This window comes from Lepidochelys olivacea (genome assembly GCF_965140295.1).
Source record: "Lepidochelys olivacea isolate rLepOli2 genome assembly, chromosome: 6".
Classification (NCBI taxonomy): Eukaryota; Metazoa; Chordata; order Testudines; family Cheloniidae; genus Lepidochelys; species Lepidochelys olivacea.
In genome coordinates, this window is record NC_140416.1 from 74,965,058 (window position 1) to 74,977,254 (window position 12,197).

Below are 12,197 nucleotides of genomic sequence, written 5' to 3' on the forward strand. Positions count from 1 at the left end.
ATGGAAGGTAGCAGAGCCTACAATGTTAAAAGTAAATGGTGTGTTTTCTGAGGTTGTCTGCCAGAGTACTTTAAACAGTGGTATGTTCTTTTTTTGAGAAGAATAGTAGACAGATGAAAGATTTCTTTTCATATGGATTTCTCCTTTGATATGAAATCATTTGTTCTACTGTGTAATGGCTTTGCATTTCAGATATGTTTTTTTTTTGGACACTTGACAAAAAGTCTGGCATTTGGTGAAGGATTTTTTCTGGTAGTAGAAAGAAAAATGCCAAGAGGAAATTACATTTGTGTGTGTAAAAATGTATCACTGGAAGTAGGACAACTATTTTATCTCTGTCAGCTTCTTGTTTGAAACCTTTGAGTATATTTTTGTGGCTTATATAAACTGAAAATGCTTTATTTATGAACTGAACTTACTAGTAACTAGTTCAGAATACCATTTCTTAAGTAAACCTCTTATATTGTTGATGCCTGCTTATATATATTTAAAAATAATCTAGGCAGAAATAGAATATGCAAACTTTAGAGCAGAGGCACATTTTCCTCCTAATATGATTTACTGGTTTAAAATATATATATATCAATGAAATAGTGATCCCCATTAGATGTAAAAATATACCATGTGCAAAGTTTAAAAAAACCCCTACTACTAAAAATCCCATTGTACCTCAATACATTCCAAGTATAGGCAGGTGATCATACAGTAAAGTCAGTAGTATGTTAGTTTACTTTTTAATAGTGCCCACTATATTGATCTTACAAGAGAAAGGAAAGGAAATTACTTCAGTGTTAGTGAAACAGGACAGATGAATAACCTGGAGCCTGAGTGACTCCGTTTGCCCAGGTCTCTGCAGCTTCTGTATCAGCAAAGTTACAGCATGGGAAGTGACAGGTGCAAGCCTCCTCACACCTTCCTATCCGTGTCCTTGAGTCTTGTTCTGGAGGGGCAACTGGTCCCCATGATTATCCAGTTCTTGTTTTCTCTGCTGAGATTGTTGAGAGTGCCCCTGTTATGGTGGCTTTGTGGGGTAGGAGCTAGAGCAAGACTCATTGCTCTCACCACCAAACTTTGTGGTGACTTTTTTTTTTAGTCAGAATCCACCTGATTCCCTGACTGGGACTGGACACAGGTTAGAGTGGTGTGGGGGCTGATCTAACTGGCACCAGCTGGTAACAGTCCCATAGGCCCCTCTGCTAGCTGAGCCTAACCAAAACATGGAGTACTCCTGCCAGGTTTCTGACATACCTCCTCCCCAGCACATCACGTGGGCCACAAACGAGGTAAAGTGTGTGTCAAAGCCAGCCAGTGCTCTGCCCTTGGAGACTCCTGCACACCATGGGAATTCTGGAACAGGAAGATATGGCCAATCTCTGCTCCATTTGTACTGTGTAAGAAGCATAAAGGGACCAAAGTAGGGCAGAGAATCAGCCACAATGTTTTTCATGTGTGGATTTTGATAGGAACTTAAATTTTTTTTTCTTTTCTTTTTTTTTAGATGGTAAATAGTTTTGACTGGAGCTAATTGAAAATACAACTTTCCCTTCTATTTCTAGACATTCAAAAAGAAGCCAGAGCACTTTCCTTTCTTTTTCAAATGTATATTGGAAGCATCATTAGATGAGAGTGACAGTGAACTGTCTCTGCATGAACAGACAGTCCTCCTTCTCTTCCTTGATCACTGTTTCAACAGTTTAGTAAGTTATGCTGAACATGTTTGAATATTTTCCATATGGTTGTAGTGTTCCAGGTGAGAGCTGGATTGATTTAATTGGTGAGTCTGCTAAATAGGACATACATTGAAATTCCTATCCTCAGGAGTTGGGTGCAGTAGGGAAGGTTGTGGTAGTTGCTGTGGCCCTTGTGTACTCTTCCATTCCCTTCTCCCTCCTTCCAGCTACTGACTCCTGTTATGGCAAAGGGCATGCAAGGGGATGCAGTGTCTTATCTCAAAGTTGGGAGAGGGACACTTATTGCTGTAATAAGTGGAGTGTGTACTATAGAAGACTTAAGAGAGCGTAAGACTGTTATTTGAGTCTTAAGCTCAGTAAAATTTATAACTATATATTATACTGGGAAATGTGCTTTTATTTTATAATTGTGTCTTAAGAACTGGATGGAAAACTTCCATGTAAATGAAATTTCGATGAAACATTGAAAAAAGACACAGCAATTTTTTTCACTTTCTAACCAGTTCTAGTTATTAATGTATTGCCGCACTAATAGTTGCTTTAAAAAGCACATACAAAAGTATGTGTTTAGTTTCTAGTGGAAGCAGTATAAAACTATAGATTATAACTTGGTGCAATTTGCATTTTACATACGATGGATGTTTGATGCTGAACTAGCTTTTGTCTAGTGTGTGGCTCCTCTGGAGCATAAGTTTTCTACACACACACATTATTTGAAATGTTGCTCCCCCGTCATTCATGGTGGTGATGGTTTTTCATTATTTGTATTATGTTTTCACCTACAAATCACCAATCAAATTCAGTGTTGTAGTTAAGCTTGGGAGAATTCTGGTGTTTGTTTGTTTTTTATGGATAATATCAATACAATATTTATTTTTAAGGATTTTTTTTTTTTTTAGTTTTTTAATAAATTTAAATCTTCATAGTTGCGGGACATTATGGGGAGGGTCAGACAATAATTATTTAATGACAGTAATCACTGAGATTCAAAAAGTTAAAGCTTTATAACTGTTAAAATACAAATTGTTCACAAGTCAAAGTATAAAGTAAATATCCTTAGAGTTAAATTTAAGTTATTCTCAAGCAGCATTTTTCTTTCTTTGACTATTTGTATATTTCAGTGTACATTTCAGTGATGCAAATTATTTTTGATTGGGTTATGTGTGTATGGTGAAATCAACTTTTACTGATGTTTAGAGATACAATATTTAATCATTCCAAGCCTACATGTATTGCACTAGGTGCTGTAGAAATAGATTAAAATATAGTTTGTCCCCCAAAGAACTTATGATAAAATTAAGACAGGATCTAAGAAGTAATGACCAGAAGGAATGGGAAAGAATGGTTAAGAGAAACAGTAATAAAAATGTGTTTACCTTGACCAGATGTGTGCATAACTAGGTGGTTTTAATTTTTTTGTAAAAATATATTGTAAGAAAGCAAATAAGATAAATATTAGGCGTCTTTGTTGTTCTTCTGCTTAGCTATTACGAGTTAACATTTTTCTCAAAGGCATCATCGTAAAAGTAGATCTTCAGGGCTGTGAAAGAGAACATGGTGGGAATTCATGGACTAATATGGGGAGGATGTTCCATACGCATAGCACAGTATGGAAGGAATTATGAAGGTGCTTGTGGGAGGAGACTGGAACTGGGATCAAACTGGTGATGTAGGCTGGAATCTTAGATGGAATAGGGAACAAGATAAATTTAGAATAGTGGTTAAGAAGGCATATGCTAAGTTGTGGAGGTCTGAAAGGTCAAAGATAGAGTAGAGCCTCTCATACTTGACTAGAAAGAGGTCATTGGAGACCTTGGTGGAAAGCAGTTTCAGTGGAGTGGAAAGGGCAAAAACTAAGTGGGTGGAGAGCAAGGGCAGAGTTGTAGATGGAGCATTCAGTAATTCTATAGATGGTGCATTAAGAGGAAGTTGGGTCAAGGGAGGATTTTTCAGATTTTGGGGAGGCTATAAGAAGCTTCTATTCTGAGTGGAGAAAAAATCCTCTCATCGGGTTGAGGAAAACTGTGAGGGAGTGAATGGAGCAATGGGAGTCATGAGACAAATGAGGCTTGTGCTGCTACTAGGGTATGTGGAGGGAAGGAAATGAGAGCATTCACTGTCACTGAGCATAGGGAGTGATTGAGATGGTCATGTCACATCTTGTCTGTCTTCACTTTGAATTGCCAACTCCATATAGCAGGAAGTCACCAGACAGACCTTGAAAAGTCACTTGATGTAGCTGTTGAAGGAGTCAAAAATGTCACCGAACAACATTTCCAAAGAATTCAACACACACACACCCCACATATACAGGCGAGTATAGTCACAAAATCATTGACAAGCAGCTCAATAGTGTTAATAAAATCCATTCCATGCTCCTCTTACTACATTCTGCTGCAACTACAACAGTACACAGTCATCATCAGAGGGTGCACTCTGCTCATTGGGAAGGAAACCTCAGCCCTCTGCTCATTGGGAAAGGCGCTCTGTATACTGCAGCACTGGTTGGCTGGGGTAGGTTAATTTCAGCTGAGCCTCCCTTTCTTGCCATCCTGGATTTGAGCTGACAGGTTAGTGAAAGGGAGAGCTCAGAACCAGGGGGAAGAGGGCATTCGCCTGACCTGAGCTCAGTGCTGCAGGGAACCAAGAAAGTAGATTTAAAAACAAAAATCTGCTAGCCAGACCCATTCCCCCTGTTTCCAGGGTTTCATTTCTGAAAACAGCTTGGCAGCTAACCCCAGGCCAACCCAAGGGAAGGAGTAAAGGGGAACTGAAATCAAATTAACTCCATCTTTGATCCTGTAGTAACGGCTTCAATCCTAGAGGCACAGTGCCTCCCCTGCCCCATTGGGGCACATGGCCCTGTCTCATTTCATCAGTGTGGCTCTCCTTGCTAGCTAACCTGCCTCCCCCACCCTGCCTAATTTGTTAGCCTTCTTTCCCTGCATTACAGGGTGTGCTATCTACTATGAAGCAGCAAGCAAGAACACATTTGGGTAAAAACAAGCCCTGGCTAATGTGCTGCTCTCTCCAAAGTGCACCTGGCTTTAATTACCCTCCACAAACTTCTTTTCCTTGCCTGCAGATTATAGTGATCTTAGCCCAAGAAGCCTTGGAATGCAATTCTTTCCAAGGAAATGCTCAATTGAGACGTAATGACGTTGACTTGGTGTGCAACAGAATGTGGTAAGAAGGGCATGGAATGGATTTTATTAATACTGTTGAGCTGCTTGTGAATGATTTTGTGACTATACCTATTGGTGACTTCTTTCTCTGAATGTCACTGTAATTGGCAGTGAAAATCACTAGATTTGTCACTGGTCACTTTGACACTTATTTTCTTGCTCAGGAAACCAAAGAGTCACTAAATCTAGTGACAATTGCTAAGTTGGACACACTGCTTTGAGTTAGTTAGGTAAAAGGGTTTCATGGATTAAATAGAAAACTTAAGTGTCTTGTACTGACAGAGGATTTGTGAAAGCAAACCAAAACAGAAGATTCCTAAAATAATCCAGTTACTGTTGTTAGATAGCATGGCATTGTGTAGAGCTCAACTCTTTCTTAACTGTTTGAAACCTTCTAAATCTAGAATAGTGTGTGTATTTTTTTTATGTGAAGGGTAGAGCCCATAAAGGTGTTAGGAATATGCTTGCAAGATAATATTTCTGTAAACAGATTTTAAATGCTCTAAGTTGACTTCTCTGTTTAATACCTTGTAACAGGAAGTGGATTTGATCAGGGGTCAGGTGCAGCAGCTCATCTCCCTGCCAATGTGGATGGGCCTACAACATGTAAGTATTTTATCACAAAAAATGGCAAAACACCTTCCAAAGAGTGCACAAGGCTTTAAGTATGAAATGTCCATTAACTTTAATGAAAGACACATACTTTAAAATCCTATGCAATGCTTTTAAAAAGAAACTCCTTTACGTTTGCCAGAACTTTCTCTTTACTTGACCTACCACATCCTTTTACAAAAATTAGTTTAATTGTATTCTAGGCGGCAGGGATAGGAATTATTGCAGTTAAGGTTTCCTAATACTTTCCATTATGAGACCTGTTTTTGGTTGTTTGTAACTTTTTGTCAAACTTTAACCAGTCGGGTTGAGAGATCTTCCATGCCAGGTGTCTTATTAATAATAATAATTTTTAAATTCAGCAAAAACAAATCAACTGTTTCTCAGAACAAGCTCAGGGAAAAATGCATTGTTTTGACCATTTTAAAACATTCTTGTAATCATATGAGAAACTTTAGCACCTCCATGCTTTGGAACAGGGACTTGAAATTTGTCAGGGGAGATCACCCTGGTGTCAGGAATGTGCTTTCTGCTGTCCCTGTGAAAAGGGCTCAGATCTGGCCAAGTTATGAACCTGGCCAAGTTATGAACCTCAGTTTACATATGCTCAGTACCTGTTACTGTGACTGCTAAATTCTCTGTAGACTCCATCTGTATGGAGCATGCTCCAGCTCTAGGCTGCACCTGTAGGGGCTAAGAAGGACCTTCCTTGCAGTTGCTTTGTCTGGCAGCCAGGGGGCCACTGTGGCAACAGGAACTGTAAGCAGAGATCAGATTTCAGAGTAGCAGCCGTGTTAGTCTGTATTCGCAAAAAGAAAAGGAGGACTTGTGGCACCTTAGAGACTAACCAATTTATTAGAGCATGAGCTTTCGTGAGCTACAGCTCACTTCCTCAGATGCATATCGTGGAAACTGAGAGAATGTCTCCTGTGTTGTTAATGCTCCCCTGCTGGCGTTGACTGGAATGCAGCCTGACTAGAATGCAGAGGAATGTAGGGGGGTGGTGGTGGTGGTGGGGTGGTGATCGAGACTAGTGGATAGAGCTGATGAAGAGAGTAAGAACTGAGTTAGGGATTGCGATATGGAGCTGAGTTGGGGGAGCTGGGTCTGGGATCAAGAACCAAGATGTGTATGTTTGTGGTGGGGACTGGAACTGGTGTGAGGAGCTGTGAGGTGACAGGGTGATGTGGATAAGGACTCACTGGAGGGGCTAGGGACAGAAGGGTTTGTAAGCATTAGATACCCTATCCTCAGAATCTGGAATAGAACCCAAGATTCCTGGGTCTCTATTCCACTGCTGTCAGCAAGTAGCCCTGAAACACACTGGCAAAGTGTGTACCTAATCTCCCTATAGAGGCTGGTTCACACAGATGATGATGATAACCTATATACTATCTGACAGGTTTCAGAGTAGCAGCTGTGTTAGTCTGTATATGCAAAAAGAAAAGGAGTACTTGTGGCACCTTCGAGACTAACAGATTTATTTGAGCATAAGCTTTCGTGAGCTACAGCTGAAGTAAGCTGTAGCTCATGAAATTTTAACAAATTTATTTGAGCATAGTCTCTAAGGTGCCACAAGTATTCCTTTTCTATATACTATCTGTTAACTTAAATGGCACAGTTCTGTGCCCTGTGTCCAAAAATTCTAACCATACTGATGAACCATGTTGGAGTCAGTGAGTTTCCACATGATGAAATTTCTCTTTTCAGTTTGCATTTTTTAAAAACCTAGGAAATTGCATGCAAAACCACCCTCTATATAATTGCAAAGTGAAGAATTCAGAAGTTAGGATAAGTCTGAATTAAGGTGGCCCATAAAATCTTAAATTAGCCCCCTTGTGTGTATGAATTATGATAGTCCATGATCATGTACTATTTTTCCATAGGGGAAACTTTACTTCTGGCATTTCCTAACTTTTGAATGCTTGATTTTGCAACCGTAATGATTTTTTAATTGAATAAATATACTGAGCTAATGTGTATTACATACCTATGTCATTTTGTGAGAGAAATGCAATATTAACTAAAATCTTTTTGGGGTGTCCAAATGAGTTATTTCTAATTATTATAGCTAAGGATAGCATGATCATTCACTTTTATGTTCCTGTATGCTTCAATTGATCCTTGCACAGCTTAACTTTCTTTAATGAGCTTCTAGTACATTATGTTTCTTGTAATGAATGGTCTGTGATGGCTTATACTTGATCTTTTTTTTTTTTGTTTTTCCCAGGGAAAAAGTATTTGTGTATTTTGAAAAATTTTGTTTTTAGAGACAAGGAAAGTTAATATACAGTAGAGTATGGTGTTTCATTTTTTTCTTAATACAAACAATTGAAAATAACCACACAAAAGGAAGGAAATTCACTAAACAAGACATTACTATCTGGTGTGACAGGGTCGGGCCAGATGGCTACAGGAGACTAATAGAAGGCAGATATATTAGCCCCAGGCTAAGTCGGTCCCTTTTCCCTGGATAAGGTAACAGGGAAGGTTGCAGAATAATCAGAAACTTTCTGAAGACAATTAAGACAGGCTGATTAGAACACCTGCAGCCAATCAAGAAGCTGCTAGAATCAATTAAGGCAGGCTACTCAGAGCACCTGGGTTTTAAAAAGGAGCTCACTTCAGTTTGTGGTGTGCGTGTGAGGAGTTGGGAGCAAGAGGCACTAGGAGCTGAGAGTGAGAACGCAGACTGTTGGAGGACTGAGGTGTACAAGCATTATCAGACACCAGGAGGAAGGTCCTATGGTGAGGATAAAGAGGTGTTGGGAGGAGGCCATGGGGAAGTAGCCCAGGGAGTTGTAGCTGTCGCACAGCTGTTCCAGGAGGCACTCTAGACAGTTTCATTCCACAGGGCCCTGGGCTGGAACCCGGAGTAGTGGGCGGGCCTGGGTTCCCCCCAAATCCTCCCAACTCCTGGTCAGACACAGGAGGAGTCGACCTGGACTGTGGGTTCAGTAAAACGGCCAAGCTGAGGGCTGCCGTCAAGCTCCAAGGCGAGCAAATCCGCCAATAAGCACAAGACCCACCAAGGTAGAGGAGGAACTTGGTTACACTGGTTATTAATTCATAAACCAAAAATACTCTGTGGGCTTCACTACTGCAGATCTTTCGATTAAGTCAATAAATAGTAACCAGATTTTCAGGGTTTTTTGGTAGTGAGGTTTTCTGTTGTTGTTTTCTAAAAATGTTTTATCTCAGGATGTGAATATTGGAAGATGATTCTTTTCTAAAGACTCTCAGCAGACCATCTAGGTCTGACTAATCAGTAGATTATTAATTCGTGCAATGTGTCTCTATCATGAAGTGTTATAACCTTGATTGTATGAGGTACTACTTGAGAAAAGGTTTGGGGAAACCTGATCATGTTATTGGATGGCTAGTTTTAGATTTTTATTTGTGCATGGTGCTACATTTTTTTTCCCCCTTTCCTCCTAACTAAATTTTTATCCTGTATAATGAAAGCGAGTTCATAATTGTTTTTGGTGGCTAAATACCATTTCACCTTTTCAGGCACGTCTGGAACAAGAACTGAAAAAGACACCAAAGCTTAGAAAATTTTGGAATCTGATCAAGAAGAATGATGAGAAAATGGATGAAAAGACACGAATGCAGTATGTTATAAAAACATTTTTTTATGTTAAATTCAAAGCATGTAATGTAGTGGTTCAGTTTAGTATTCCTGAGATAAATCTGTTTGAATTAAATAGATCTTAGAGTGACAGAAATCAGCAGTTAATAGTGCACTGCTTCTGGACACAGCAGTATAGAACAACATTCCAGCAGATTATCCCATGTGAAATGCTTACAGGGGTTATATATTGAATCATCGCCAATTAATCAACAGATTAACCAGATCTTGAAAAAATCTATATGATGAAAACCGAAAAAGAACATTTAACATTCCACATAATTGATGAATAAATATTTCCCTTTCTCACAGATTTTAGAAATTATTGAAGCCTTATTGCTTACACTTAATGGTGTATTTTGAAGAAGTTTATGTATCTCTTACCCAGCAATATTAACTGTTCCAAACACTTACATTCTGCTGTGCATAAGATGCAGCATACATCTGTGATGCATCAGTAGTTACCTGCTGTCTGCATTGCGATCACTTACTGGTACTTTCTTTGACTCAATGGTAAAGTGGTAATCAGTGAGTGAGTTCTTTGCAGTAAAGTTACAAACGCTGGCTATGCTAACTGGTAAGTCACTTTGATTGGTGATAAGAGAAAATGATTGCTGACAAAAAATATCTTGGTTTTGCTGCTGCTGTTTAAAAATGATGCGGAAGAGTTAAGGTACAATTTTCAAAGTTCCCAGAAACAATTCTAGTAAAATAAACGTACCCTGGATATAAATTACATTCAGTTTACAACCTCTTATGCTAATAAGGAATGTAACATACTTCTAGGCAGCATTTATGAAATATTAATACTTTGATCCTATGTCTGATTTTTAGGGCATATCGAGAGAGAAGATTTCTTTCACAGCTCATCCAGAAATTTATCTGTGTGCTAAAATCAATACCCCATTCAGGTAACTTTGTGTGCATGCATGTATATAATATGTGTGTATTTTTTCAGGTATCATTTAGAAGTTCCTGTGGTGCTAAACCAACTATTAAGGCCACAATCCTTCCGTCAGATCCAATAGGTTTGGGCATTTACTTCAGTGAGAAATTGTGTGGATATAGGATCTGCCTGCATGGATCTGTCTTCGGGGGGGTTTAAATCTCTCTATTTTTTTAAAATAAAATAAATTGGAATGCTACTTTACAGAGTTTCTTCTCGGTTGTAATAATATAAGAATGGTCATGCATGGTCAGACCAATGGTCCATCTAGCCTAGTATCTTGTCTTCTGACATTGGCAGTGCCAGAAGCTTCAGAGGAAACAAAGTCCCCAGTTCAGCAAAGCACTTAGACATGTGCTGAAGTTCATCTCTGTTCAACAAAGGATTTATGTCCCATTGACAACAGAATTTAAGCAAATACTTAAGTCCCACATTCAGCAAAGAACTTAAGTCCACAACATTAACCTGCACTCTCAGTACTGTGGGGTTACAGTAAGGAGAACAAAAACATATATGAAAAGTGGGGTTTCATGTGTCTTCAGCAGAAAATTGATCTGACAAGAAAATATGCATGCCCAATTTTGAAGGAAAATGTATTAGTACAGGAAGCAGTGTTAAACCTGCAATAAAGGCTATTACTACAATTTCAGCATCAGCTTAGGCTATAGCTCCTTCAGGACCCCTGTTCTTAGTTTTGGAAAATGTTAGCTTGTAGTAGTGCATTAGGTTGCTATAAGACCAAAATTCCTAGCATTTGGAAGATACTAGAAAACTGAATATTCATTAATGTAGACCCAGTACCCTCCTCACTGGTGTGATTCTAAGAGTCTCCCCACAGGCCTATTTGAGGCTCCTGTATGACTGCTCTGCTCATGCCTCCTTCATCTGGGTCAGTGTAACCCTTAGTGAATCATCTTGTAAAGCAGCAGGGAAAGTGGAAAAGATACTTCCTAAATCACTAACATCGACATCTGTCAGGGCTCATCTCTCTTCCCTGTAATAATAAAATAAAATAAAAAAAAGTCAAAGCTATTTCATTTGAGAGTTTATTTTTAGAAAGATTAGTCTTGGCCCCCTTTTTGGCCCACTTCTCCATGCCCTTATTCCCTTTTTATATTGGAGCCTTGTGATTGGTTTTATTTGTTTGAATTTTGAGTTATAGTGGTTTATTATATTTTTAATTGTATTTTAATTATATTTATATCTTGTGCTTATCTTTTATATTTTTATCTTAATACCTTAGCAGGAGAAGCTTTATTTAAATAAAACCTTATGATTCACAGCTGTGCTGTAGACTTGCTGTGTGACCTTGTGTGTGTCGCTTAAGGCTGTTTTCTGCACCAATCTAGAATAATCAAGCTTGATGCAGGGGGATTCCGTGAGGGATGGGGAAAAGAATCTTCCGCTATACAGTCCAAGCTGTGGCTGCTGCTGCAGCCATTTCCATTCCAATGTCCTTGGTTTGTCAAGGGGCAAAATCTGTTGGATTTGTATAGTAGTGGATCCATTGACTTTGATCCTCCCTGGCCAACTGCTGTCAACCTCCAAACCTAGCTACTATGCAGAGCCATTGGTAATCCTCTTGAAGCAGGGTTCCAGAATGTCCCCAATCCTGTGCGTGCTTCTGTACCCTCCGTGCACTGGATTCACACCGCTTTTCTTACCTACATATGCTGGTTTATGGAAATGCAGTTGTATTATTTGATGAGAGTGCATTGCCACAGTATGCATATGTTTATTATACAGTCAGGCTAGGGGAAAGGACTTAAAGGTGACTGGTCCAAGGATAACTTGCATCTCAAATTTAATTATCAAACAAAATGTTTTCTCCAAGTGAAATCTAGTTTCTTGTTTTGCTGTCCTTTATTACTTCTGAATGTTAATTATGCCCTATAATGGATAGCCAAAGTTTGCTTGCAGGCACTGGGAAGCCCAATGGGTGCTCTGTGTTAAAGTTGAGTACGATTGCTAGATGTGAACAGTAGGTCTTTCAGCCCAGGAGTCTTAAGAGGATAACTGTTTTGCTGCTTATTGTTTGTTCTTCCTCTACTTCCTAGTGTGACTCCGAGTCTTAGGATCCATAATTGAGCTCTAATAGGTAATTCCAAAAATCAGAACTGAGTGCTTTGAAA

At 39.1% G+C, this 12,197-nt stretch overlaps 1 protein-coding gene across 2 annotated transcripts in view; it reads left to right on the top strand.

Annotated features, from left to right (window-relative positions):
• Positions 1-12,197, top strand: part of AQR (aquarius intron-binding spliceosomal factor) — a 106,386-nt gene that overhangs the window by 11,070 nt on the left and 83,119 nt on the right. For both annotated transcript variants that reach the window (XM_084631724.1, XM_084631723.1), the window contains exons 6-9: positions 1,557-1,697; positions 5,414-5,482; positions 9,002-9,102; positions 9,954-10,030. In XM_084631724.1, coding sequence (XP_084487850.1) covers positions 1,557-1,697; positions 5,414-5,482; positions 9,002-9,102; positions 9,954-10,030 — 388 coding nt within the window. The remainder of the gene's footprint in view (positions 1-1,556; positions 1,698-5,413; positions 5,483-9,001; positions 9,103-9,953; positions 10,031-12,197) is intronic.